The sequence below is a fragment of the Odocoileus virginianus genome, chromosome 4 (genome assembly GCF_023699985.2).
Source record: "Odocoileus virginianus isolate 20LAN1187 ecotype Illinois chromosome 4, Ovbor_1.2, whole genome shotgun sequence".
Classification (NCBI taxonomy): domain Eukaryota; kingdom Metazoa; phylum Chordata; class Mammalia; order Artiodactyla; family Cervidae; genus Odocoileus; species Odocoileus virginianus.
In genome coordinates this window covers 42,779,889-42,805,335 of record NC_069677.1, presented here as the reverse complement: position 1 = coordinate 42,805,335, position 25,447 = coordinate 42,779,889, and the positions used below count along the sequence as shown (strand labels likewise).

The window sequence follows — 25,447 nt, the reverse complement described above, 5'->3', positions numbered from 1 at the left end:
TTCAAATTCCATAAACATATATAGATATGTCATGAATTAAATTATGTACTATATTTTACCTGTTTTAATGTTTTGTAATTCATTTTTCTATACAGTAAGAACTCTTAAAGAAGAGAACTTTCAGAGCTAGATATTCACTTATATGGATACACAAAATTATTTACCACTCATGGTTAGACACAGTTGCCTCAATATTTTTGCCTTATGTATGATTTTACAATGAATATTAATGCTAACTTATCTTCATTCACATCTTTACTTAGTATATTACTTACAAGTGACAATATTAGGTCAGAATATATTACAACTTGTAGTATCCTTGATATCTATTGGTAAACTTTTCCAGAATTAGTATATTATTAATGGACATTCTCATTAAAATATGTACTCTAACACTATTCTTTGTTAAGCAATAAAAACACATTTTTTTCTCAAATTGCCATTTATTTCCTTGCTGATGAGGATAAACACTTAGTTTTCTCATTGGTTGTATTTGTCTTTAATTTCTTTCATTTTTATTAGCCTCCAATTGAAATAAATACATTTATATTTTAAAAAGGGTGTTAAATATTTTAATATTTTATTCCAGATTGTATTTCTTCTGTTAAATGTCTGCATATGTATGGGATGAAATTGCTTTCCGTTTGTCATATATGAGTCAGTACCCTTTCTAATAGTTTTCTTAATGGAGTTCTTTGGCGCTCTTAAGTAAAAAATAACTGCTAAGTATAACTATTGAAAGAAATTATCTCTTTTGTATTTCTTACTGTATTGGCCATAAACTTCAGATCACTGTTTAAAAATAATGGAAACAATAAGGATCTTATTGTGTTTGTTTTGTTCTATTTTGTTTACTTGAGTGGGACAACCAACAAAGTCCAACTAAATGATATATCAATTTATCAAGAATTTAAGTAATTAAAAATCACCACTATATGTTTAATTATTCAAAAAGCTAGCAAAAACAGCAAGTTTTACTTATTGTGCATCTAGCTGTGGGCTCTGTAGGAAGACAAAAAAAGCTTTATAGAATCAAAAGATCATCAATCCAATTAATAATCCTTAACATTATATGAAAAAACCAAGCACCTAATCTATTTAAATTTTTTCTTGAGAGACAAATCATGCATTGTGATAGTTTATAATAAACATACCTTAAACTGCAACATATCATCTTTGTGATATTTCACCTCCACACGAAGAGATGAGATGGAATCAGAAGGTAGCTTTATTCGAGCATTTGCAGTATTCAGCTGGAGGTCAGCTGTTATACCCACTGATGAGTACTGGGTTGAGTGGACTAAATAAGACTTGTCTTCTTTAGGAAAGTAACACTCAGGTGCTTTGGATCCTAAATGAGCCTAAAAACACAATACATGTCAATTTCAGAAATTGTAAGAATTGCAATATTTACCTGAAGAAAACCAAAGTAGACATGTTAACCACATGTATGATTTACAAAACTTTTACATTAAAAATCTGTAAATAATTTACATTAAATATTAATTACAAATTTATATTATTTAGTGTAATAAAATACATTAAATAATTTAAAATTATTTAATGCTAAAATGAAAGTGCAGTCATAACACAAAATATCTCTCAGGCAACATGACAGACTATGTACTAAAATGTTTAGGATATTCATATTTTGACTCTAAAAATAGACTAGTAGAGAAGGAAAATCAAATGTCATAGTTTTTCAATTCAGAATACAGAATGATTGTGTTGCCTTTGCAAATAATTAGGTGTATTACTCAGAAATTTTGATTCCAAGATTATTTTTACACTTTATATTGATTACTACTTTTTGTGTGTAAAATGACTCTGCAAAACCCTTCAAAGGGCATATATTTTAAAGTCCTTTTCTTTTACTTATAATCAAATTGTATTATCCCTTACTTTGTGACTGGTCTTTCTATTGGTTAATTACATCCTTCCCAGTATTTGAAACAGGAAGTGTGGCCAAAGATCAAAGCTAATCAGTTTGTATAGGGGCAGAAGCTAAGACCTCTGAAAAACAGAGAAATACTATGACATTGACGGCTAGTTGCTTTACCACAATCCATTCTCCCATCTTTATTATTTATTAAATTAATATATTGTTGGGAGAACAATGTACCCATGTGTATTTCTCAGTCCCTTTTAAGGAAGTTATATATGATGCCCCAAATCTCCTTAAAAGAAAGGATATAAGATGATCACATAAGGGTATCCTTTGCTCCTCCACCTTCCAGGCCTAGAATGCATACATGTGCTGTGTATGCTTAGTCGCTCAGTTGTGTCCAGCTCTATGTGATCCCATAGACTATAACCTGAAAAGCTCCTCTGTCCATGGGGATTTTCCAGGCAAGAATACTGGAGTGAGTTGCCATGCCCTCTTTCAGAGGATTTTCCAAACCCAGGGATTAAACCCAGGTCTTCTACATTGCAGGTAGATTCTTCACCCTCTGGGCCACCAGGGAAACCAGAAATGCATGTACAATGGCATAATAAAAATTGGGGATGAAAAACAAATTATAAATAGGGGACACTGACAACACTGAAATTCTAGACTATTAGGCCTGGGATTTTTTTTTTTTTCTGTAATAAAAATAAATAAATTCCGTCTTGTTTAACTAAATCAAATTCTAGGTCTCTGACACTTTCGGCTTCAAGAAATCCTTAACTGATATAAATATTTAGATACTCATTCCAGAGGCAAGGAATTGAGTGCCAATGGAAACAGGAAAATGACTGACTTCAGAAAACTGCAAAATATGTATGTCTCCCTCAAGCTATCTTTCTGCCCAGAATCACTTCCCCTTAATCATTTTATGTGCTTTCACTTTATCTTTCTTGATAGTTTATCAGCATTGCTGTTTTTTGTAGTTAGGATGAAAATAAATTTACTGTTTAATTTATGGAAACTGCAGAATCCCATCTAAATCACCCCTTTCCATATAATCTCAATCTCTATGTCCCTTGCTTGCTTTCTTATATCCAGTTGAAGAAACAATACTGTGTGAAAACCTACTGTCTAAAATCTCTCAGTCATGTCCAATTCTTTGAGGCCTTATGGGCTACAGCTCACCAGTCTCCTCTGTATGTGGAATTCTCCAGGCAAGAATCCTGGAGTTGGTAGCCACTCCCTCTCCAGGGGGATCTTCCCAACCCAGGGATTGAACCCAGGTATTCTGCATTGTAGGCAGACCCTTTTCCATCTGAGCCACCATCTTCAGAAGACATCAACTGGACCCAAACTGAAGGATGTTCTACCACAAACCTTGCCAGTAATCTTCAATTATAAAAGATAAGACTCAGAAATTCTCACAACTTAGAAGGAAAGAAAGATCAAATTGCCAACATCCGTCGGATCATTGAAAAAGCACAGGAGTTCCAGAAAAACATCTATTTCTGCTTTATTGACTACGCCAAAGCCTTGGACTGTGTGGATCAGAACCAACTGTGGAAAATACTTAAAGAGATGGGAATACCAGACCACCTAATCTGTCCCTGAGAAATCTGTATGCAGGTCAAGAAGCAACAGTTAGAACCGGACATGACTGGTTCCAAATCAGGAAAGGAGTACATCAAGGCTGTATATTGTCACCCTGCTTATTTAACCTATATGCAGAGTACATCACAAGAAATAGTGGGCTGGATGAAGCACCAGATGGAATGAAGATTGCTGGGAGAAATATCAATAACCTCAGACATGCAGATGATACCACCCTTATAGCAGAAAGTGAAGAACTAAAGAGCCTCCTGATGAAAGTGAAAGAGGAGAGTGAAAATGCTGGCTTAAAGCTCAACATTCAGCAAACTAAGATCATGGCATCTGATCCCATCACCTCATGGGAAATAGATGGGGAGACTGTGGAAACAGTGGCAGACTTAATTTTCTTGGGTTCCAAAATCACTGCAGATGGTGACTGCAGCCATGAAATTAAAAGATGCTTACTCCTTGGAAGAAAAGCTGTGACCAACCTAGACAGCATATTAAAAAGCAGAGATATTACTTTGCCAACAAAGGTCCGTCTAGTCAAGGCTATGGTTTTTCTAGTGGTCATGTATGGATGTGAGAGTTGGATTATAAAGAAAACTGAGCACTGAAGAATTGATGCTCTTGAACTGTGGTGTTGGAGAAAACTCTTGAGAGTCCCTTGGACTACAAGGAGATCCAACTAGTCCATCCTAAAGGAGATCAGTCCTGTGTGTTCATTGGAAGGACTGATGCTGAAACTGAAACTCCAACACTTTGGCCACCTGATGCAAAGAAGAGACTAATTGGAAAAGAGCCTGATGCAGGGGAAAATTGAAGGCTGGAGGAGAAGGGAACAACAGATGATGAGATGGTTGGATGGCATCACCGACTCGTTGGACATGAGTTTGAGTAAGCTCCAAGAGTTAGTGATGGACAGGGAAGTCTGGAGTGTGCAGTCCATGGCATGGCATAGAGTAGGACACAAATGAGTGACTGAACTGAACTGAGGAGGTCCCTGGGTCAGGAAGATCCCCTGGAGAATGGAATGGCTACCCACCCCAGTATTCTTGCTTGGAGAATTCCAGGGACAGAGGAGCCTGGCACAATAGAGTAATGGAGTAACTAACACATTCACTTACTTTCTAAATCTCAGTGCCTACAGTTGTGTGGCTGAATGTGGCTTGAGAAAATGCTGGCAATCATGCAGATTTCTCTCCCTTTACATAATCATGAAAGTTAGAGTGGATCCAAAAGACACAATGATGCCGTATTTGCCTAGTTCATTCACTAGCACACTGCCCTGAATAACATTTTCCTTTTGTCTTCATGAAAAAATCCTCCCTATTGTCATCATCTCGTAATGATTTTCCTTACTATTTCAGTATGAAAAGGAAAGCAATCAGAAGAAACATCAGAAGGAAACCCAACCACCTCTTTACTTCCTGTTACAGAATATGTTCTGCCTGTGATTCTATATAAGGAGAACCATTTCATTTGTGCTCCCAGTCCTATGCCTCTTTGCCAGCAAAGACATTTCTCCTGCAATTCTCAACCTTCTGTCCTGCGTCACTAGTATTCCACTCATTACAGGTTATTCCCAATGGCATAAACTGATTTGATTTTTCCCATCTTGTGGCACTAGATGTAAACATTACAGCTTCCAATGCAGGACATTCAAGAGATGCAGGTTCAATCCCTGGGTTGGGAAGAATCCCTGGAGAAGGAAATGGCAACCCACTCCAGTGTTTTTGCCTGGAGAATTCCATGGACTGAGGAACCTGGCATGCTACAGTCCATAGGGTTGCAAAGAGTCAGATATGACTGAGGTGACTTAGCATGCATGCATCTTAAAGAAACTGTCATCTGGTTAATTTCTCCAATTACTGCTCTATCTTATATGCTTTCCTTATGGCCAAATATAAAAAGCTCACCATAGTCTCTATATCTAAGTTGTGACTTCAGTGTTAATGGAATCTCATTCTCACTCTGATGAAGCTTTTAATCCCAGAACTCTATCAGTATTTCTCTTGTGATAGTTACCAAAGACTTCTGTAATGCCAAATCCATGCCACTTTCTAGTTCTTATCTTACTAATTTATAAGCATTATTTGCAAAATTGGTAATTTTCTCTGTCTCGAAATGCATTGTTCGCTTGGCTGACAAGAACAACAATCAGATTGCTTTCAATCTAATTCATTTACAATTTATTTTCAGTACCTTTACTGATTCCTTGTCATTTCCCTGAGTCAAAGCATTGGATGACTCCGAAGTTTAATTTTTGAACTTTCCCCTTTTCAAGCTCCTTCCTTTGATGATGTCACTGCAATCAGTTCAGTTCAGTTCAGTCGCTCAGTCATGTCTGACCCTTTGTGACCCCATGAATTGAGCACGCCAGGCCTCCCTGTCCATCACCGACTCCTGGAGTCCATTCAAACACATGCCCATCGAGTCGGTGATGCCATCCAGCCATCTCATCCTCTGTCGTTCCCTTCTCCTCCTGCCCCTAATCCTTCCCAGCATTAGGGTCTTTTACAATGAGTAAATTCTTCACATGAGTTGGCCAAAGTATTGGAGTTTCAGCTTCAGCATCAGTCTTTCCAATGAACACTCAGGACTGATTTCCTTCAGGATGGACTGGTTGGATCTCTTTGCTGTCCAAGGGACTCTCAAGAGTCTTCTCCAACACCACAGTTCAAAAGCATCAATTTTTCAGCACTCGGCTCTCTTCACAGTCCAACTCTCACATCCATACATGACCACTGGGAAAACCATAGCCTTTACCAGACGGACCTTTGTTGGCAAAGTAATGTCTCTGCTTTTTAATATGCTATTTAGGTTGGTCATAACTTTCCTTCCAAGGAGTAAGCGTCTTTTAATTTCATGGCTGTGATCACCATCTGCAGTGATTTTGGAGCCCAAAAAAATAAAGTCTGACACTGTTTCCACTGTCTCCCCATTTATTTCCCATGAGGTGATGGGACCAGATGCCAAGATCTTAGTTTTCTGAATGTTAAGCTTTAAACTATTGAAACTGAAAATTTTACATCATTGGTAAGATATAAAATGTAGATGTAAAATTTTCAGTTTCATTAGTTTCAGCTCAGTTCAGTCACTCAGTCGTGCCTGACTCTTTGCAACCCCATGGACTGCAGCACCCCAGGCTCCCCTGTTTGTCACCAACTCCCAGAGCATGCTCAAACTCATGTCCATCAAGTCGGTGATGCCATCCAACCATCTCATCCTCTGTTGTCCCCTTCTCCTCCTGCCTTCAATTTTTCCCCAAATCAGGGTCTTTTCCAATTAGCCAGTTCTTTGTATCAGGTAACCAAAGTATTGGAGCTTCAGTTTCAGCATCAGTTCTTCCAATGAATATATAGGACTGATTTCCTTTAGGATGGATTGGTTGGATCTCCTTGCAGTGCAAGAGACTTTCAAGAGTCTTCTCCAACACCACAGTCTAAAAGCATCAATTCTTTGGTGCTCAGCTTTCTTTACAGTCCAACTCTCACAACCATACATGACTACAGGAAAACCATAGCCCTGACTATGTGGACCTTTGTCAGCAAAGAAATGTCTCTGCTTTTTAATATGCTGTCTAGGTTGGTCATAGCTTTTCTTTCAAGGAGCAAGTGTCATTTAATTTCATGGCTGCAGTCACCATCTGCAGTGATTTTGGAACCCAAGAAAATAAAGTCTGGCACTGTTTCCCCATCTATTTGCCATGGAGTGGTGGGACTGGATGCCATGATCTTAGTTTTTTGAATGTTGAATTTTAAGCCATCATTTTCACTCTCCTCTTTCACTTTCATCAGGAGGCTCTTTAGTTCTTCTTCACTTTCTGCCATAAGGGTGGTGTCATCTGCATATCTGAGGTTATTGATATTTCTCCCGGCAATCTTGATTCCAGCTTGTGCTTCATCCAGCCTAGCATTTCACATGATATACTCTGCATATAAGTTAAATAAGCAGGGTGGCAATATATAGCCTTGGTGTACTCCTTTCCCAGTTTGGAACCAGTCTTTTGCTCTATGTCCAGTTCTAACTGTTGCTTCTTGACCTGCGTACAGATTTCTCAGGAGGCAGATAAGGTGGTCTGGTACTTCCATATCTTGAAGTATTTTCCACAGTTAATTGTGATCCACACAGTCAAAGGCTTTGATGTAATCAATAAAGCAGAAGTAGATGTTTTTTCTGAAACTCTCTTCCTTTTCCTATGATCCAAAGGACATTGGTAAATTGATCACTGGTTCCTCTGCCTTTTCTAAAACCAGCTTGAACATATGGAAGTTCATGGTTCACGTACTATTGAAACCTGTCTTCGAGAATTTTGAGCATTACTTTGCTAGCATGTGAAATGAGGGCAATCATGCAGTAGTTTGAACATTCTTTGGCATTGCCTTTCTTTGAGATTGGAATGAAAACCAACCTTTTCCAGTCCTCTGGCCACTGTCGAGTTTTCCTGATTTGCTGGAATATTGAGTGCAGCACTTTCACAGCATCATCTTTTAGGATTTGAAATAGTTCAACTGGAGTTCCATCACCTACGCTAGCTTTGTTCATAGTGATGCTTTCTAAGGCCCACTGACTTCACATTCCAGGATGTCTGGCTCTAGGTGAGTGATCACACCATCATGGTTATCTAGGTCATGAAGATCTTATTTGTATAGTTCTTTTGTGTATTCATTAGTTCATATCCCACAATTGAAGAGCTTCACTTTGATTTGTATTGAGTGTCTCAATTTTAATTTGTCCAAAACATAACTCTTCCCCTCCTTGTTTCCCCATAGTTTTGACAGTGTGTTACTAAATACTTTTTCTTTTTCTCAGCTGTTTACACCAAAAGTTTGAAGTCATTTTTACTCTTCTTTTCTCTTATATCCCATATCCAATCAAAGAACAACACTTTCTAGCTTTATGTTAAAAATATGGACAGAAGTCAATCGTGTGTGTGTGTGTGTGTTTAGTCACTAAGTTGTGTCTGACTCTTTGTAACTCCCTGGACTATAGCCCTCCAGGTTCCTATTTCCATGGGATTTACTAGGCCAGAATATTGGAGTGGGCTGCCATTTCTTCCTCCAGGGGATCTTCCTGACTCAGGGATTGAACCTGAGTCTCCTGGATCTCTTGCACTGGCAGATGGATTATTTACCAATAAGACACCTGGGAAGCTCCCCACAGAGTCAAACATATATTACTAATTCCACCGTTGCCACTTTGGCTCAGTCCACTGATATTTTACTTCGTTTACCACAGTAACCTCCTTCCTGGGCTCCCTGTGTTAGTCTTCTCAGAGTCTGTTCTCAACACAGAAGCCATCATAATTCCATTAACATGGAAATTTAATCTACTTATTTGCCTGTTCAAAACTCTCCAGTAGAATTCTATCTTGGAGTAGAAATTTTACTCCTAAAAGTTGTCTGAGTAATTGATCTATATTATCTCTTTTCATATGTCTGTAATTTTATCTCCTGCTGTTCTTCATTTCACTCATTCTGTTTCAGACATGATGGCCTCCTTGCTGTTTGTAGACTCTACCAGGTACATTTTTACTTCAGGTTCAATTCAGGCTGGTTTATTTTCTTTCTGGAATATTATTCCTTCCTTTCTTTCCTTCATCTCTTTTAACAAATGCCACCTTTCCAAAGAAACCTTTTGTTCACACTAATTATAGTTACACCACTGGCATCCCACATCCTCCCTTTTCCTTTTCTGCATTTTGTTCTCTGTAATAATTATCTAACATAAAACACAATTTTTATTTTTTAAGTTTTTAAGATATTTTTTGATGTGGACCATTTCTAAAGTCTATTGAATTTGTTACAATATTATTTATGTTTTATGCTTGACTTTTTGGCCGCAGGGCATGTGGGATCTTAACTCCATGAAGAGGGATTGAACCCACAGCCCCTGCACTGGAAGGCAATGTCTTAACCACTGGACCATCAGGAAAGTCCCTAAAACAACTTTTTAACTTATCTGTTTGTTTTCCCATACTGATAGATAATCTCTAACAGAGAAGAGAGTTTCATTTATTTTGTCCTCCTAGAACAATGCCTAGAACATAGTAGCTCTCAAGTATTTGTTAAACAAATCAATGAATAAACAGTATGGTCTAAAGAAACATTAATTTTCTAAATTATATTTAATAAACATCTAATGTTAAAGCTCCACTTATTTGACTTAAAAATCTATAAAGTGTTGAATATGAAGAGTAATAGTAATGGGAAAAGTAAATTTTTCACACTTTCTTATTAGAAGTTACTGGAGCTTTAGTACCATCCTTTAGATTCATTTTGATAACAGAAGTGACCATACACTGAACTCAGTGGAGGATGGGTATGGATTTGAATGAGGAGTTGCATTTAAAAAGAAGATACTGTAGGCATACTGTAATGATACCTCACTATTTCTTTCTGTTGATTTCAGAATCTTTTCTCCTTCTCACTTGTTCTCTTCAGTTCTTTCATAAACTTTCCTAATGGTAAGGATTATGCTATTTTACCAAGCAATGAAGAGGAATGAGGGTCACATACTCTATGTACTCCTCATATAAGTGCAGACATTTCTGGGAAGTTGCTGGCAGATGTGTCTAGACTCTTCTCAGTGTAATAAGACATGCATTTAATTTGTTGGTAACATGAAATTTGGAAAACGCAGCAGTGGCCACAGGACTGGGAACAGTCAGTTTTCGTTCCAATCCCAAAGAAAGGCAGTGCCAAAGAATGCTCAACTACCACACAATTGCACTCAACTCACATGCTAGTAAAGTAATGCTCAAAATTCTCCAAGCCAGGCTTCAGTAATACATGAATCATGAACTTCCAGAGATTCAAGCTCGTTTTTGAAAAGGCAGAGGAACCAGAGATCAAATTGCCAACATTTGCTGGGTCATCGCAAAAGCAAGAGAGTTCCAGAAAAACATCTATTTCTGCTTTATTGACTATGCCAAAGCCTTTGACTGTGTGGATCACAACAAACTGTGGAAAATTTTTCAAGAGATGGTAATATCTCTTGAGAAACCTGTATGCAGGTCAGGAAGCAACAGTTAGAACTGGGCATGGAACAACAGACTGATTCCAAATAGGAAAAGGAGTACATCAAGGCTGTCTATTGTCACCCTGCTTATTTAACTTATACGCAGAGTACATCATGAGAAAAGCTGGGCTGGGGAAACACAAGCTGGAATCAAGATTGCCAGGAGGGAATCACTAACCTCAGATATGCAGATGACACTACCCTTCTGGCAGAAAGTGAAGAAAAATTAAAGAGCCTCTTGATGAAGATGAAAGAGGAGAGTGGAAAACTTGACTTAAAACTCAACATTCAGAAAACTAAGATCATGGCATCTGGTCCCATCACTTCATGGAAAAAAGATGGGGAAACAGTGGAAACAGTGGCTGACTTTAATTATTTATTTATTTGGCCACAAAATCACTGCAGATGGAGATTGAGGCCATGAAATTAAAAGAGGCTTACTCCTTGGAAGGAAAGTTATGACCAATCTAGATAGCATATTAAAAAGTAGAGACATTACTTTGCCAACAAAGTTCCCTCTAGTAAAGACTATGGTTTTTCCAGTAGTCATGTATGGATGTGAGAGTTGGACTGTAAACAAAGCTGAGTGCAGAAGAATTGATGCTTTTGAGCTGTCGTTTTGGAGAAGACTCTTGAGAGTCCCTTAGACTGCATGGAGATCCAACAAATCCATCCTAAAGGAGATCAGTCCTGGGTGTTCATTGGAAGGACTGATGTTGAAGCTGAAACTCCAATATTTTGACCATCTGATGCAAAGAGCTGACTCATTTGAAAAGACCCTGATGTTGGGAAAGATTGAGGGCAGGAGGAGTAGGGTCGACAGAGGATGTGATGGTTGGATGGCATCACCGACTCAATGGGCCTGAGTTTGAGTAAACTCCAGGAGTTGGTGATGGACAGGGAGGCCTGGCATGCTGCAGTTCATGCAATCCCAAAGAGACATGACTGAAATACTGAACTGATCATGAAATAAATGTTTTTTTGTGTTTTTTTTTTTCTGACAAAGCCCATTGATGTAACCAAAAGCTCAGAATTTATAAAATAAAATAAGCACATGAGGGTACTCTTCTCAAATACCCTTCTGTAAAACTTCTGCTACCAATGACCATCATCATTCTTGAAAGTTTGACCAGAATTACTGGCAGAAATTATCACCTCTTAATGGAACATTTACAACCCATCAATAATTTCAGAAGTTTTGATAACTTGAGACAATGCTTTTGAGAGACTACTCCCTACTTGCAAAATACCTTGCTGAACTAAGCTAGTCAGTTAAAACCCATATTTAACAGTTTGCAACAAACAGAGTTCTATTTTATTAAATAAAGTCAGACTATTTCTAAAGTACGTGAAGAGCAATTTACACATACATTTAGCATAGCATGTACTAAACCATGTCTTTGGAGAATTAATTAAGATAAATTACCTATTAGAAGTTTAATTTCAAATTCCAAATGCTTCTCTAGATGAATTTAGTTTATATGCTGTAGAATTAAAATTTTAATATGTACAGTTTACATTGGAATGCTTATGTGAAATCCATTCATGAATAATTAAAAATCTTATTACCGTTTGCCATAAGCAGCCACGTTCTTCACAGCGTTCTTTAGTTGCAGTGTCTGAATCTGGATAACAAGTAAACTTTTCAACTTCCAAGAAAGTTTGATCCCATTGAACAGTAAAGTTTCCTCCAAGGTTAAATGTCAGATTGTAAATTTCTAGAATCTTTAAGACAAAGAAAACAGTAGAATGTTTCTGACCACTGGATAACTCAAAAATAGTTAACATTTTGGCAATTCTTCAAATCAAATCTTAATAATTTTAATGTAATAGTAAAAGAAAAGAATAGATAGGAGAAAACATGTCATACCACTGGAAAAGTTAGAACCTCAAGACAGGAAAACTATAAGAAGTTACAGAATACTGATGAAAAACGTCTTTAAATCCAGACATGAGTTCACTCCTCAGTTCTCCCAATAAATGCTCATGAGTCTGAGGAAACATCTATCTTATTTTAGCTTCAATTTCCTCCCTCTGTAAAGTGAGATTAACAAATACATAATACGTGAAATTTCAAAGACATACAATGCTTGGGGCACAAGGCTTGGAATCTCAGGAATGAAATAAATATTAATTTCTTCAATGAAGACAGTGTTGACACTGTGGTTTATTTGGAGGCTTCCTGAGTCAAATCCACTGCTAACAATATTTGAGGTACAAGTTAGGAAATAATATGGGAATACACAAAAAGAAAAAAATGAGAGGTTAGTGTTATATATATAAAATTGTGTGTTGAAGTATATATATATATATATATACACACACATACACACACATATGAGCTTTCTAGGTGTGCTTCTAATTAAGAACCTGCCTGCCAATTTAGGAGACATAAGAGATGTGGGTTCGACCCCTGGGTAGGGAAGATCCCCTGGAGGAGGAAAAAGAAACCCACTCCAGTATTCTTGCCTGGAGAATCCCCATGGACAGAGGAGCCTGGTGGGCTTCAGTCCATTTGATGGCAAAAAGTTGGACATAACTGAGCAACTAAGCACACACAACATATACATATGTATACATAATGTATGCATGTAGACAAATAGTGTATTGTAGTGTATTGTGTATTGGAGTATATAATTATAATATATATAATTGTGTATTGGAGTATATACTATATACTCCATACATATGTATATTCCATACACTATTATTTTCATTGTTGTTGTTGTTGCTGTTTAGCCCTTCACTCATGTCTGACTTTTAGAGACCCCATGGACTACAGCACAACAGACTTCCCTGTCCTTCACCATCTCCCGGAGCTGGCTCACACTCATGTCCTTTGAGTATGTAATACCATCCAACTATCTCATTCTTTGTCGTCCCCTTCTCCTCCTACCTTTTATCTTTCCCAGCATAAGGTCTTTTCCAATGAGTCAGCTTTTTGCATCAGGTAGCCAAAGTATTGGAAGTTCAGCTTTAGCACCAGTCCTTCCAATGAATATTCAGGGTTGATTTCCTTTAGGATTGAATGGTTGGATCTCCTTGCAGTCCAAGGGACCCTCAAGAGTCTTCTCCAATACCACAATTCAAAAACATCAGTTCTTCAACACTCAGTTTTCTTTATGGTCCAACTCTCACATCCGTACATGACTACTGGAAAAATAATAGCTTTGATTACATAGACTTTTGTTGGTAAAGTAATGTCTCTGCTTCTTAATAAGCTGTCTAGCTTTGTCATAACTTTTCTTCCAAGGAGGCAGCATCTTTCGATTTCCTGGCTGTAGTCACTGTCCGCATGATTTTGGAACCGAGAAAATAAAGTCTGTCACTGCTTCCATTGTTTCTCCATCTATATGCCTTGAAGTGATGGGACTAGATGCCATGATCTTAGTTTTTTGAATGTTGAATTTTAAGCCAGCTTTTTCACTCTCCTCTTTCATCTTCATCAAGAAGCTCTTTAGTTCTTCACTTTCTGCCAGAAGGGTGGTGTCATCTGCATATCTTAGTTTATTGATATTTCTTCTTTCAATCTTGATTCCAGCTTGTGATACATTCAACTTGGCATTTCACATGATGTACTCTGCATATAAGCTAAATAAGCAGGGCGACAATATACAACCTTGTTGCACTTCTTTCCCAATTTTGAATCAGTCTGTTGTTCGCGTTTGCTTCTAACAGCTGCTTCTTGACCTGCATACAGATTTCTCAGGAGGCAGGTAAGGTGGTCTGGTATTTCCATCTCTTTAAGAATTTCCCACAGTTTGTGATCCACATAAAGGCTTTACTGTAGTGAATGAAGCAAAAGTAAATGTTTTTCTAGAATTCTCTTGCTTTTTCCTTGATCCAACAGATGTTGGCAATTTGATCTCTGATTTCTCTGCCTTTTCTAAATCCAATCTGTACATCTGGTAATTCTCTGGTCATGTACTGTTGAAGCGTAGCATGGAGGATTGTAGTTTGAACATCCTTTGCCATTACCCTTCTTCCAAACTGGAATGGAAACTGATCTTTTCCAGTCCTGTGGCCACGGCTGAGCTTTCCAAATTTTCTGGCATATTGAATGCAGCACTTTCACAGCATTCTCTTTTAAGATCTGAAATAGCTCAACTGGAATTTCATCACTTCCACTAGCTTTGTTCCTAGTGATGCTTCTTAAGGTGCATTTGACTTCTCACTCCAGGATGTTTGGCTCCAGATGGATGAACACACCATTGTGCTTACCTAGGTCATTAAGAACTTTTTTATATTGTTCTGTGTATTCTTGCCACCTCTTCTTAATCTCTTCTGCTTCTGTTAGCTCCATACTGTTTCTGTCCTTTATTGTGCCCATCTTTGCATGAAATGCTTTTCTCATTTGCTTTTCATTTCTCTTTTCAGCTATTTGTAAGACCTCCTCAGACAACCATTTTGCCTTTTGAATTCTTTTTATTGGGGATGGCTTTGATCACTGCCTCCTGTACAATGTTCTGACAAAATATGGTGCACTGGAGAAGGGAATGGCAAACAATTTCAGCATTCTTGCCTTGAGAACCCCATGAATGTATTTTCATTGTTATAATACTTCAAATTTTTGTTTGGTTGTCATTTATGACAGTAACAAAATTTATCCCAATTTCATCTGTATAGTTTATTTTTTTATCCTTCATAGCTATAATTTAGAAATAAAGTCATATAAAGATTAGTCCAACCTCAGAAGAATTAGAAATATGTACCTCCAAGTGTCTTTGTAAATCTTTGTTGTTGTTTAATTGTTAAATTATGTCCAACTCTTTTGTGACTCCATGGGCTATAGCCTGCCAGGCTCCTCTATCCATGGGATTTCCCAGGCAAGAATACTAGCATGGATTACCATTTCCTTCTGCAGGGAAACTTCCCAACCCAAGAATCAAACCCTTGTCCCCTGCACTGGCAGGAGTATTCTTTACTGCTGAGTCACCAAGCCCTCATAAATCTCTACATTAGCAGCGAAATAAATATGAACTGGAATTGTAAAAACCATATAATAAAATGATTTTGTATTGTGCCCCCTTATAATCTTTACTAGACTCATAAAATTCTCAATAAGCCTGCCTTGTTTAATTTATATTGATGTGTTCTTACAGTCACAGGAATATATATTTTATAGTACATTTACTAAATAAAAAAAAACAACAATTAACCAATACATATTTTATGGAAATTCCTACATGGAAAATTCTGGGCTAGAGAGCTTAGGAGCTAGACAAAAACACTCCAAAATCATGTTCTATATCTTAAGTTGGAATTTATGCTAACATTACTAATAATTAGGATTATAGAAATGGTAGGAAAATAAATGCCAATAAAAATCACTTCTATGTTTTAAATTATTTTGTCTAACATAGTTAAGCAACACTCTGATTAAATATTTCATTTTACATATGAGGAAGCTGAGATATTAATCTATTGTGTTTAAATGCACAACCTGCAGGGCTAGAATTTGAACCCAGTTCTGCTACTTTTTTACCCTCTCTAGTACATTTGTCAAAGCAGGAAAGAATGAGCATAAGAAAGGGACCACTAGAAGGGAAGAATGTTAACAGAAATTTGAAAAATAATATTGATACAAGATATGTTGAGGACAAAGAGAGCTCATGAAAGGAGAAGTGGGGGAAAACTGAAGAAATGAATTGAATCAATAACTTAAGGAGTCTTAAATGAGAAGTTAAAACATTTTCATTTTTATTGTATGTAGTAGGTAAATTAGAGAAATGGAATAAAAAAAATATTAGGAAAGCAGAGACAAGTGATATCCAAGATAAAACTGAATAGAGAGGGTGTAGTTTGAATTCACCTTATGGTTGATATCTCAATATAAATTGAAATGACCTAAAATGGAATATTGCCAGCAAAAGGAAAATAAAACTAGAGAGGTAATGAATAAAAAAAAATCACAAAACCAAGAGTCTGAATGATTATATGTTAAATATTACAGAATATGACACTAACATATTTTAAGACTTTGTATTTACCTGGTTGGAAGCATCATAACTGAAATTGTAGTGAGCTCTCAGTGGCTGATCATCTTCTATCACTGAAACTTCTGTTACAGTGTCTGTCAACCCAAGGACTTTTATAGTCTCAAACGCTAAAGCAGTTCCTTCTGGGTACGATGAATGCATGCATGTGATATCTAGCTTGTTCTGAAAAAAAATTATATATTATATATCAAGTAGAAGGTCACTGGCTACAAATCAGAAATAACAATACAAGTGTATTTATAGCAAACTGATTAAATCTTATAGTTCTAAATATATATAAATTATATATTTAGATAAATTATATCTAAATATATATCAGTTATATAGTTCTAAATATATAAAATATATATAAATTATTATCTAAATATATAAAAATTATAAATATATATAAATTATAAATTATCTACAAATCAGAAATAACAATACAAGTGTATTTATAGTGAACTGATTAAATCTCATAGTTCTAAATATATATAAATTCTAAAGTTCTAAATATCTATTTACTAAATAAAGACAATTAACCAACACATGTTTTCATGAAAATTGCTAAGTAAAAACTCTGGACCAAAGGGTGTAAAAATTAGATAAAATTCTAAGAAAATATGTTGAATCTCACATAATTTAGAATTCATTTACACTGAAATCATTAATAATTTAGTATTTAGTATTTACTTATATATACATAATAACAAAATAACCAATCATCTATCCTTACATTCTCAATGACTCTTCACATTCGAGAACCTTATATAAATATACTTATTAGTGACTCTTTAAAATTTTTTGTATGCATGCCATACAATTATTTTCAGAGATAAATTATGCATGATTCAAATCATGCATATCCCTTTTCATTCTAGCCCTAATGTTGGCAAAGAATAACTTAGCTTTAACAAATAAGAATATATGAAGAAATCTAACTTCTACAAGAAGCATTGCTACTAATTATTCAAAATTTAACATTGTGCAAAGCATTTTCATTTTCACCCTAAATCCATGACAGTCACTGCTATGATTATTATATTAAAATATTGTCAACATAGATTATTTTCCTAGGATCTGCTTCAACAAGACATAGTGCTTATAAGAAGTCTGATGATTTTGTGTATAAACTTCATCATCAGAAACTCATCTATTATATTGAAATACACTATTATATTGAAACATAAAAATTTAAGGTAATTCATATACAATTTAATAATTTACATTAAACAATTTCATTCCTTTCCATTGATCTTTGGAGAGAAATGCAACATCATTCCAACAAAAGGCACAATCTAGACATTAACAAGCTATTATATTTAACTATGTGTCCAAGGAGAATGCTTACATTAGAAACTGAAAATGTATATAAAATGTAGTTTCCCTTTTGGATGGTATCTGTAATGGGGGAAAAATAAGTTATCAGATCAAAATTAATGTCAAATTCTTATTTTATTATTACAGTTAGACAACACAGGAAAAATTTTTTAAATAAGTATTATTTATTAAGCAAATTAAATAAATTCTTTTTATTAAACTTCTTATCTTTAAATAAAATAACTTTGGTAGTTTATTTTCCCAGGAAGTAAAGGTAATGAATGCATCTTTGCCCAGTTTGATTTTTCAGACTGCTAATATAGTTCTAGAAATTCAGAGAATGCAAACTTGTAGTAAAATATATATAACTATTGTTTTGAATGATATTTTATCTCTAGTAAACTGTGTAACATGCAGTTTATTTTGGGAAGACGTGGGACACCACAATATTGTTTTGCATCTTTCAATTTTTTTTTTCATTATCTGAATAAGGACTGAATGTGGAGACATATTAAAGATTCAAGTGCACTTTAATGAGAAAAATGGAAGAAAATAGTTATTTTCTGCATTGTATATGAAACACAGCATTTTTATCAACATGTTTCTTTAACAGGAAACTATAAATTATAACTCGGAGAAGGCAATGGCAACCCACTCCAGTACTCTTGCCTGGAAAATCCCATGGACCGAGGAGCCTGGTAGGCTGCAGTCAATGGGATCGCTAAGAGTTGGACACAACTGAGCGACTTCACTTTCACTTTTCCTTTCATTCATTGGAGAAGGAAATGGCAGCCCACTCCAGTGTTCTTTCTTGGAGAATCCCAGGAACAACGGAGCCTGGTGGGCTGCCGTCTATGAGGTCGCACAGAGTCGGACACGACTGAAGCGACTTAGCAGCAGCAACAGCATATATTATAACTAAAACATTGGGAGAAGATGGAGTGGAAAATATAAAGGGAATCCTCGGGTTTATATAGACTACTTTGAGTAACATTAATTTACTTAAAATTTTAATCCTAGGGAATAAAATTAAAATCAGAATCTGAATTGAAGGTTATTTTGCTGTTTGTGTATTTGACTGATTATTCAGAAAATTCTGACTTTAACTTTTCAACACACTTAAGTATGTAATCATCATATTAGATGACTGATTAAATCATAACTCCATATTTTTAACCATCCTACATGAAGTGAACTATCAATATAATCTTTAATTAATTTATTTTTTATTGAAGGATAATTGCTTTACAGAATTTTGCTGTTTTCTGTCAAACCTCAACATGAACCAGCCATAGGTAAATTTTTGCAAGTAGGAAAAAAGTAATGAACTTGGAAACAAATAATTTGAGAAATAAGAATAATCTTAAAATCAAGTCTCACCTGCTACCAATATAGAGGTACTGTTTCAACAACATCTTTACCTGATGATTATGAACAGTTTATTAATGTTTCTGCTGAAACCCACGCTTACTGGATTTCTATGTAATACGTGTTTGGAATCTATACTCAGGTCAGAGCTCACCTTAATATGCTTAGACTCTAACCTATTTGAGTAAGAAAGAAAAGTCTGATGTGCTGAAGTAGAATGAAAAACGGAGAGTGGTAAGGAACAATTTGTGTGAGAGTGCATGTGTGTGTGTAAAATCTACAGGACATGGTGAGTGCTCTGGATGTTGGTAAAGACTGTGGCTCTTGAATATAATGGTGAATTGTTAGAGGGTTTTGAGCAGAGAGGTGAACAGAAAGAGATAATTTGAATCATTTTCTAAAGGGCTTACTCTATCTGCCAGTTGGTAAAGAGAGTGTAAAAAGAGGGGCTGACAAGAGCCATCAACCTACAGACCAGTTAGGGAGCTATCACAGTAATTAAAATGAAAAGTAGCAATGATGATAATGGTGGAGTTGATAAGATACCTAGATCAAGATGGAACCAAAAGAGATTCCTAGGTAAGAGTGAACTGTAAAGTTGTTGGCATCTTGTAGAGATGAAGATACCATCAACTGACAAGTGGAAGATGATGCATTTAGTGGCGCACATATACTGTGGTAATGTACATAGTCACAGGCAGATAAGACTTCAAAAAGAACAGAACTGTTTCAAAGAGTCCATATTTTTCAAATTGTAAGAGAACACACCAATACATAGACTATTTATTGGAGTTAAGTTAGAGATACTGGATGTTTCATATAGTATAATGGGCTTCCCAGGTGGCTCAGTGGTAAACAATCTGCCTGCTAATGCAGGAGAGACAAGAGATGCAGGTTTGTTCCCTGGGTTGGGAAGATCCCTTGGAGGAGGAAATGGCAACTCAGTATTCTTGCCTCAAAAATCCAATGGACAGAGGAGCCTGACAGGCTAGAATTCATGGGGCTGCAAAAGAGTCGGACATGACTGAGCACGCAGGCAGACCATATGCTATAAAACATCTGAGAAGTAGTGAGTTATAATAGAAGGTAAACTATAATTTGTATACACATATATAAAACATATATCTAAGAGCCGTCCATTAAAAAATGAGATTAAAACACCTTAAATTTATGAGAGTGGTTATAATTGACTAAGTAAATCCAAGCAGATTAATTTTCTATAGCATAATTTAATATTAGAAAAAATGATTCTATTTTTATTTCCTTGGTGTACTGAATTCTCAACTTTTGGGCTAATTAAATAGAAGACATTTAATAATTGAAATAAATGATGACATTTATATGGTAAAAATCCTTATCTCAAATAATTTGACATTAACTAAATATTTTTATTGAAATATAGTTGATTTACAACACTTCAGGTAAAGTGATTCAGTTAAACGTACATACATATATGTATATATATGTATATTTCTTTTTTTGATTCATTTCCATTACAGTTCATTAAAAGATACTGAATATAGTTCCTTGTGCTATATAGTAGGTCTTATTGTTTATATATAGTATTGTGTATCTGCTAACCCCAAATTACCAATTTATCCCTCCTTTCTACATTGAGTAAACTTTAATGTTGATTTTCTTTTACAGTAATAAAATTTTAGTTTTAACCACTATAATTATCTAAGATAGTTGAAAATAGGGTGCAGTTTATACATCTGTGAATTTATTAACTGTTTTAATTTTAATTCAATAATCTAATAAATAAAGGTATCTACACTTGTCAGAGATTTTTACAATAAACCAAGAGAGAAAACTAAATGTTGTAATTAAATACACATAATTTAAATAACAAGCTAAATTACATAAAGTTACCTAAACTTTTAAGATAGATTAAAACAGAAATTAAAAATGAAAACTTGTGACATTTTTAAATGAATGTAATTCATAATAAAAGCAAAACTTCCCATCATCAAAATAAGCATTTAAAAGCATATCACTTTGAAACTTACCTTTACTTTCTCCATCATCCCAGAAAAAGTCTCCTTTTGCTGTGTTATCATCATTTAATGCAACTATAAGTCCTAGAGGGTTCTTTCGGCTGTAAGTAAGTTTGGGTGTATGTATGATTAAAAATAAATTTATAATAGTGAAATAGCCTATAAATAAATCCATTTCAACATAAGGATTTATAGGATGTCTGCACGAGAACATTGATATTAATAAAATTCATGTCTATATTTATTAATAATTTTTCAATGAAAAAATAATTCGCATACTTGGAAAATAAATGAAAGAAATAAATATAATAAATATAGTATGGAATTTCTTGGATGCTAAGACACCATGATCAAAATTGAAACAGTAAAATAATATTTCAATTCAAACAACAAAATTAAATATATCTTATGAAATACCACATTAAACATCTATTTGCCACAAATATATTAACCTTGAATTGTAATGCATCAAGGTTACAAAATGATGATCTATAAAATAAACTCTTAAATGCCAAGTAGAATCTCTAATAATCATAGAAACGAAGCTAATTATACCATGTGAAATGAAATGTGATTAATATTTTTTAGTTGTATATTAATATTGGCTTCTAAACTTAAAATGAGGCTATATAATCCAGGTAACTGCTCTATACAGAATATATTCTTTCCAGTATGCACCCATCAGAGTGTATGTTTCTCTCATTTGATACATCTCCAGAGTATAACTAATGATTTTGAGAACATAATCAGGAAACATTGACAATATGAAACTAAATCTAGGAAACAAACCTAATTACATGACTAACTAGTTTAATTCATTCACTCATGAATTTGTCCCTTCAACAAATATCTAGGGAAAACCAGGAGCTTATCCCATAGTAGGGCTTCCCTGATAGTTCAGTTGGTAAAGACTCTGCCTGCGATAAAGGAGACCCCAGTTCGATTCCTGGGTCGGGAAAATCCCCCAAGCTTACCCACTCCAGTATTCTGGCCTAGAGAATTCCACGGACTGTATAGTCCATGGGGTCACAAAGAGTTGGACACAACTGAGCAACTTTCACTTTCTTCCACTTTCATTGGGTGAAAGGGTGACACTATTGGTATGTAACACTGCTTCCACTGTCTCCCCATCTATTTCCCATGAGGTGATGGGACCAGATGCCATGATCTTAGTTTTCTGAATGTTAGGCTTTAAGCCAACTTTTTCACTTTCCTCTTTCACTTTCATCAAGAGGCTTTTTAGTTCCTCTTCACTTGTTCACTGCAGATGGTGACTGCAGCCATGAAATTAAAAGACGCTTATTTCTTGGAAGGAAAGTAATGACCAATCTAGATAACATTTTAAAAAGCAGAGACATTACTTTGCCAACAAAGGTCTGTCTGGTCAAGGCTATGGTTTTTCCAGTGGTCATGTATGGATGCGAGAGTTGGACTGTGAAGAAAGCTGAGTGTCGAAAAATTGATGCTTTTGAACTGTGGTGTTGGAGAAGACTCTTGAGAGTCCCTTGGACTGCAAGGAAATCCAACCAGTCCATCCTAAAGGAGATTAGTCCTGGGTGCTCATTGGAAGGACTGATGCTGAAACTGAAACTCCAGTACTTTGGCCACCTCATGTGAAGAGTTGACTCATTGGAAAAGACCCTGATGCTGGGAGGGATTGGGGGCAGGAGGAGAAGGGGAAGACAGAAGATGAGATGGCTAGATGGCATCACTGACTCGATGGGCATGAGTTTGAGTAAACTCCGGGAGTTGGTGATGGACAGGGAGGCCTGGCATGCTGTGATTCATGGGGTGACATAGAGTCAGACACGACTGAGTGACTGAACTGAACTGAACTGATTGGTATGTGAACTAAAACAGTGAAAAGTCAGGTCCCTGCCTTCATGGAGTATATAGTCGAGGAGAATAGACATACTACATATAAGAACAAGTGAAAATATAATTATGTATATTCTTAATGCTATAAGGAAAATACAGCAGGGTAAGGAACTTAAGAGTGATTATCTGTTTTGGTGTTGTAGAACGTGGGGAAATGTGTAGATGCAATATGACACATTCTGTCCATATACCCAGAATGAATTTTGCAAGATAAAGTACCATAATTTTCAAGTTTCTTCTTTTCTCTAAATAGTTCTAAAATTTATTCTTACTGAACAGCTTAATTTCTGTATCATTCTTTACTTATACAGAAATATCTACCTCATTTATTGACTTAAAATATTTTACCTGGAAAACAATCATTTTGACATTTATGTACTGACAATCCAAACAGGTAACAACTGACACTTTAGTCAATTATATAACATTTAATATTTCATTATTTAATAATAATCAGCAATTAACTTTAATTATATATATTCTTTACGAGAAATAAGTCAGTACAGATTTGACACAGGAGATAAAGTTCTAATCTAATTATGCTCATTTTTTTAATCAAGAAGTTTGTTGTAATATATTAATAATTTGACTCTTCTCATGACTTTATAGTTATATGTAAGAATCCCTTGCATTCATTAATTTTTAATAAATATGTGAAACACTAAATATTAAATTATAGTTCAGATTTCACTTAACGCCTTTTAATTTTACCTTGCTGTTGTAGTTACAGCAGGTTGTTGAAAGGGGATAATGTAACCACCTCTAAGATGTAATCCTATTTTGTCTGCTGGAAGCTGCATATCAATGCGTTGTTTTCTCCATGGCCTTTTTACACCCTAATATTTGGAAAATAAAAAGATTTTTTCATTACTGCAAAGACTTTAAGCCCATTTCACAAGAATTACACTTAGAATTTACAAAGAGAAATAATTCTTATTATGAGCTATTCATGTCATTTTAGTGAATGGTAACGTGCTGTTTTCTAACTTTTAAAGAAACTTCTTCAGTTTACAGAAGAAATCTGGCTAAAAATATATTCAGTTTTACAAAAAAAATCAACATAGAGAAATCCATTTCCTTTCTATAATAATTAACAATATTCTTAATTAGTCCTATTTTTATTCTTTGGTTTTGGTTAAAGTGAACCATGTCTCTTGAAAGGGTTAAAGCAATTATTTCTTATAAAAAATAAAGGATCTGCTTAGCAAATATAAGCGCACTGCAAAATACTTCCCTTTAAAATACACAATTTTTCTGGAAGAATATGTAAAATAAGAAGAGTATTAAAATAAGTTACCAAAAAAATAAAAAAAATAAAAAATAAATAAAAAAATAAATAAATAAAATAAGTTACCAATTCTTCTTAAAGTTACTCTTGACAGTTTATTCCCACAATTTAAGTTGGTTAACTCTTTACACTGAAGAATATACTTCATATTAACCATGTGCAATGGAACATATACGTACTCACATGTAAGAAAATGTATACCTGCACAGACTTTTATGCACTGTTAAATTCTGAAACTGTTAATTTTTAGATTAATAACAGAAATACTGTTAAATTCCCATGTACAGATGTTGGACAATATATACTTTTGATCTATTATCATACTAGGTTTACTTACAGTTTCAAAGTCATACCAAGTAGCATCAGGGATGTACGCACTCACTATTTCTGTTCCCTAAAATAAAGCAAGATAATTTATATGTGGAGAAGGAAATGGCAACCCATTCCAGTATTCTTGTCTGGAAAATCCCATGGACAGAGAAGCCTGGTGGGCTATAGATTCCATGGGGTTGCAAAAGAGTCAGACACAACTTAGCAATAGAACAACAACAATTTATATGTAGATATATATTTTTTACTTCAATATGTAACAGAAGAGAATCACATCAAATGTTTCCACATTTTCATAGTGAAGTGAAAAACTTCCTTTGTATGTTACACTACAATATTTTCTATATATAACAAAAGACTATTTTAATAGTTCTAGATAATTTCATAATATAAAATATCCCAAAAGCAAAGATAAAATCAATTTAAGTGGCACCTAAAAAAATCGATGCATATATTTGTATCATTATCATCTTCATGGCAAATGTGAGTGTGAACACATCATTTTTCCATGATATATTTCCATCATATTTCGATGACATACCAACTTTTAAGTAACAGGCAAAATCCAAATATTTCATTCCACTATTTTTTCAACATTTTCATATGACCTGTTGGTTTTCAAGTTATCCTTTATTTACAGTATAGCAAAATTCCAGTGTCTATGGCTACGTGAATGACAGTTATTTGTTACTATTATAAGATTTGATATGTTTTATAAATAAAGCTTTCTTTTGTGGAAGAATACTAATTTTACACAATTTCTTCTCTCCAGTACATATTATATACT

At 35.0% G+C, this 25,447-nt stretch overlaps 1 protein-coding gene across 1 annotated transcript in view; it reads right to left on the bottom strand.

Annotated features, from left to right (window-relative positions):
* Positions 1–25,447, bottom strand: part of SI (sucrase-isomaltase) — a 104,348-nt gene that overhangs the window by 44,697 nt on the left and 34,204 nt on the right. Inside the window, exons 19-25 of the mRNA XM_070465894.1 lie at positions 24,668–24,724; positions 23,754–23,878; positions 21,177–21,265; positions 17,831–17,880; positions 16,492–16,662; positions 12,071–12,226; positions 1,155–1,361 (exon numbers count right to left, since the gene is read on the bottom strand). Of these exons, the coding sequence (XP_070321995.1) occupies positions 1,155–1,361; positions 12,071–12,226; positions 16,492–16,662; positions 17,831–17,880; positions 21,177–21,265; positions 23,754–23,878; positions 24,668–24,724 (855 nt within the window). The remainder of the gene's footprint in view (positions 1–1,154; positions 1,362–12,070; positions 12,227–16,491; positions 16,663–17,830; positions 17,881–21,176; positions 21,266–23,753; positions 23,879–24,667; positions 24,725–25,447) is intronic.